Genomic DNA, 4,003 nt, shown 5'->3' with positions numbered 1-4,003 from the left:
ATGTATAGTGCAGTAGTTAGGGCAATTTCGAGCTTTCTTAGATTTTGGAAGCTGGAAAACAAAACTTCCTCTGCCCCTTGCATTTCTTCTTTCCCAGCAACTTAGGAAGCAAGCCAGCATGCCAACTTTTAAGTATAAAATAAAATGAAACCAATCATTGTTTTTAAGCAATTGCCCTCGAGGCCACCCAATAATAGTGTTTCTAAAGCAGTCCTACCTTTGTTTTCCAACTTGAGCTCCTCTGCTAGCAAGCTGTCTTGTCTGTTGCCAAGCACAAATGCCAGAAATGAGAGGATCAGGGCATCCAAGATTCCAATAATTGCCAAGATATATGCCCAGCGGACTGAACAAGCCCCCAGCGTGTACTTGTCTGTCTTTTCACCACACATCCGTTTTACCTCATCTGAATCCCAGCCATCAGGAAAAATCATACAACCCAGGACGAGACAGGCAGCTTGGAGAAAAAAGAAAAGGAGAACAATGGGATAATGAGACCAAACTTTCATTTTGATGAGAACCTGCACAGTTATCATTAAAGCAACACACTTTTTCATCCTGAGCTTCAAAGCTACGTTACTTAAAAACAAGTCACAGAATTATATGCTGTGATTAAGTATTTAATGTAAAACCCTAAGATACATCAATTGCGCACCTTGATTTAAAAAAAAAAAAAGTTACATCCTGAATCCCTGGCCAGTTTTTGTACCAGTACAATCACATTTTCCTGGCGAAACCAATTTCTTCGTTGCAATATGAAAGGCTCATACAAAACAAAAGGGGAAAATTATTAATAACTTGGATATTCAAAGGAAACACCAGATTACTGTCAAATGGTCAGGCAAATAAACCACAGAAAAATAGAGGAAGAAATCTACCTATTATTTCTGGTAATCTAAGTGTTTGTAACACACACACGTAATCACAAGGGGTTTTTTTTGTCAGTTGGCAGTACCCCTTTAACTGAAATATGTTTTATGCATAAGGTTTGTACTCCTCAAAAACACAAGTAATGACATTGTTCTGCAAGGAAAAATAAGCTGTCAACATTGCTGTCAACTTCTGATCTGGTTTACCTGAGGAATCACTATATGACATCTCAAACATGAAAAAACACTGATCCTTTTAACACCAAGAGAGACGAAAAACCTCTACCCACATGGAAAGCCAGCCGATATTGACCACCAGTGGCTCTGGGTGGGGACAGCCATACTGTGGCAGGGACAGAGGCAAAGAGTGGGTGTTTGGCTGCCCATCCGTCAGCCCGTGTGACTCTTAAAAGGCTGAACTTAATTTTTAAGTAGCAGAAATTTGCTTTTACCCTTGGTTCCCATGGAAGCTGCCCTGCTGTGGGATAGCAGGTAGTGTCACGGGCCAACGTGGCTTGTGGAGCAGGCAAAATGGTGTCACAAGTTTGTTTTTTTCAGAAGTAATGTGCTCCATCACCTGAAGCAGAGTCAATCTTGCCTACTGGCCAGCAGTGGCTGTGATGTCCCCTGCCTGGACAGTGCCAGGGTGAGGGCTGAGCACACACAGCTACCTGTGCCCGGCCACCCAAGCCTTGGGTGGGACGTGTGCTCTCTTGGGCAAGGAGACCTCAAGCATGGCACCCGCTGGGTTCTGGAGCATGGTCACAGCCCTTGCCCCAGCATCCTAACAGGCCAGGTTTGGCCACAGCCTTAGCCTGGCACAGGACTTGCCGTTCAGACACATGTTCTGTGGTCACTGGGGAGCAGCCTCCTTGGAGGTTCGTTGTCCCTCTTCCCACTGGAGTGTGTGCCTTGCGGTGGAGGGTACCATGACAGGGATGCAGCACCAGGGCTTCTGCCCTTGAGAGGATACAACGTGTCCTGAGGTGGTGATACACCATTACAGAAACACACACAAAAAAGCAAACCCATACACCCAATCTTCACAAATGTGGTCTCTTCCCACTGAGTCACTACCTGAGAAAATCCACGGGCTGAGAAAACATGCCAATGTGCCAATCTCGTTGGACTGGACCAAAAGTACTTCTGCAGGGACTGTCACCAGGCACAGCTGAAGGAGCTTGGCAAAGGCATGGCTGGTACCTTGCCAGTCGCTTTTGGACAACGTCTTTTCCTGGGAAACCCCATGTGCGTTGGCCCTGCTGTGAGTGGGGTGATGGACCAGGTGGCCTCCAGAGGTCCTATTCAGCCTGAACTGATTTTTGGCAGGGAGGCATCATGTTGGTAACAGGGGACAGAGCAGTTGGGTACTCATGGCACACTTGCTATCAGAGCAATGGGAACAGTGCACAGAAATGCTTAACTGCAGCCCTTGGTCATGCTGACGTTGGCTTCACTGAAGCAAACAAGGTGAGCACAGCACTAACCAGGGCAACAGCAAGGGGGCATCTTCAATAAGATATAAAAATTAAATAAAGTAAGAAAAATCTAAAAATAAAGATTATGTTGAATGGGTTCATTCCTCAGTTTTTAATGCATTTAGGAAATCAGAAAATCTATATGCTTTCAGCAATTGTCTGTACTGACTTTTCTAACTTGGAAAAAGCATATTTCCAGCATTAGCCCTTCTTTCTGAATATGGCTGATGAGATACAATGGGTCCTAAACCATCTTTTATAAGTCTTAATATTATATTGGTGTACTGTGCTCTAAATTGCAGCTATATGTGCTAATTGAAAAGAATACATTACGTGGTTTTCAGCCTTTTAAATGGTCGTTGAGCCTGACCTCTGTTTGGAAACCATACTTTATACACCAAGTACCTTGTGCAACCAACAGCTGCCCTCGCTGTGGAATTGCAAGAAGTTCTTGTCTTTTCTGGACAAGCATAAGCACCGTCATTTTACATACCTCTAATGCCCACAAAACAAAACCACACCTGCACTGAATGAATATGATGAAATACTGGGAGAGAGATGTGAAAACAGAGCTCAGGAATGGTAGTTTCCTTTTGACAGCTACACAATTGCTGTCGACAAAGCCTTGAAAGCATGTCTGCAGAAAGCATTCGACGTAGAATAAAAGCTGCACCTAAGGCATTTGATAAATTCTTCCTGAGCAGTTCATTTGTGTGAAAACATAAGAGCTTATAATACTTTCAAGGACAATTAGGCTTAGAAACAAGGACAATTAGATAAGGACCTATTTACACAGAACATGCAGTTTGGACAAATTGTAAGATGCCTATTGCCTGCCTTAACTCATTTACACAATTTCATAACATCTTCCAAAGATCTCAGAGACAAACTGTACAATATTGCTCTCTCGAGCTGGTTACACACACTTCCAGAAAGATTATTTTGCACAGTCCACACATAAGCATTGTCCTCACACTTTTGAGGGACTCCACTGAAATGATGCGGCAAATCTGCATGTTTCTAGTGTTCAGGAAAATGTCCACATTTACCCAGGTAATTGACGACAAAAGTTTGATTTACTATATAACAGCAACTACCAAAGCCAGTTTACTTTTATTAATCATCCTCAAAAGCAGAGGAGGCTTAATGCTCAGTTAATGATCAATATATGTGGGATTTTTCTGCTAATTGTGCAAGACTAATTAGCAAATACTGACATCTCTGTGGTTTTTTATTACATAGCATATCAGACGTATGTTCTTAGTACTTCCTAAAAATAATTTAACTTTGTTCTTTTCCACCTAGGTAATTAAAAATATGGGCTCTTATCTCAGGAACTCAGTGCACAGCTTTCCAGCTGTGTTCCTCAGATTTCCAATTAACTCATCTTTCCTGAATTCTGTTCCTGCACGCTTTGATACACTTGCTTAACTTTCTGGAGTTATTTTGTTGATTGCAGTTGGACTTCTCTTGGTAAGAAGCCACACAGGTAAGTGGTGGCTGGACTAGATCCCTTTGCATAAAGGCAGATATCAAAGAGCAGATATGATTGTTTTCTCCTTTTCCCACACAGTTTAGATGCTTTCTACTAGATGACTACTTGGTCAACATCTTCAGATGCAGGAATCATACCTTAAATGTAGAGGTTAACATAAGTAA

General features: G+C 42.5%; 1 protein-coding gene across 1 annotated transcript; it reads right to left on the bottom strand.

Moving 5' to 3' along the window:
• Positions 1-217: 217 nt before the first annotated feature.
• Positions 218-2,828, bottom strand: LOC104163421 (lipoma HMGIC fusion partner-like 3 protein; the record flags this gene model as incomplete). Its single annotated transcript, XM_009702425.1, has 2 exons — positions 2,750-2,828; positions 218-454 (listed from the first exon to the last, which is right to left on the bottom strand). Coding segments are annotated over exons 1-2 (316 nt in total), but the record flags the coding sequence as incomplete, so codon positions are not given.
• Between the last annotated feature and the right edge of the window lie 1,175 nt (positions 2,829-4,003).

Source organism: Cariama cristata, unplaced genomic scaffold (genome assembly GCF_000690535.1).
Source record: "Cariama cristata isolate BGI_N322 unplaced genomic scaffold, ASM69053v1 scaffold10856, whole genome shotgun sequence".
NCBI lineage: Eukaryota > Metazoa > Chordata > Aves > Cariamiformes > Cariamidae > Cariama > Cariama cristata.
This window is presented reverse-complemented; position numbering and strand designations above follow the sequence as displayed.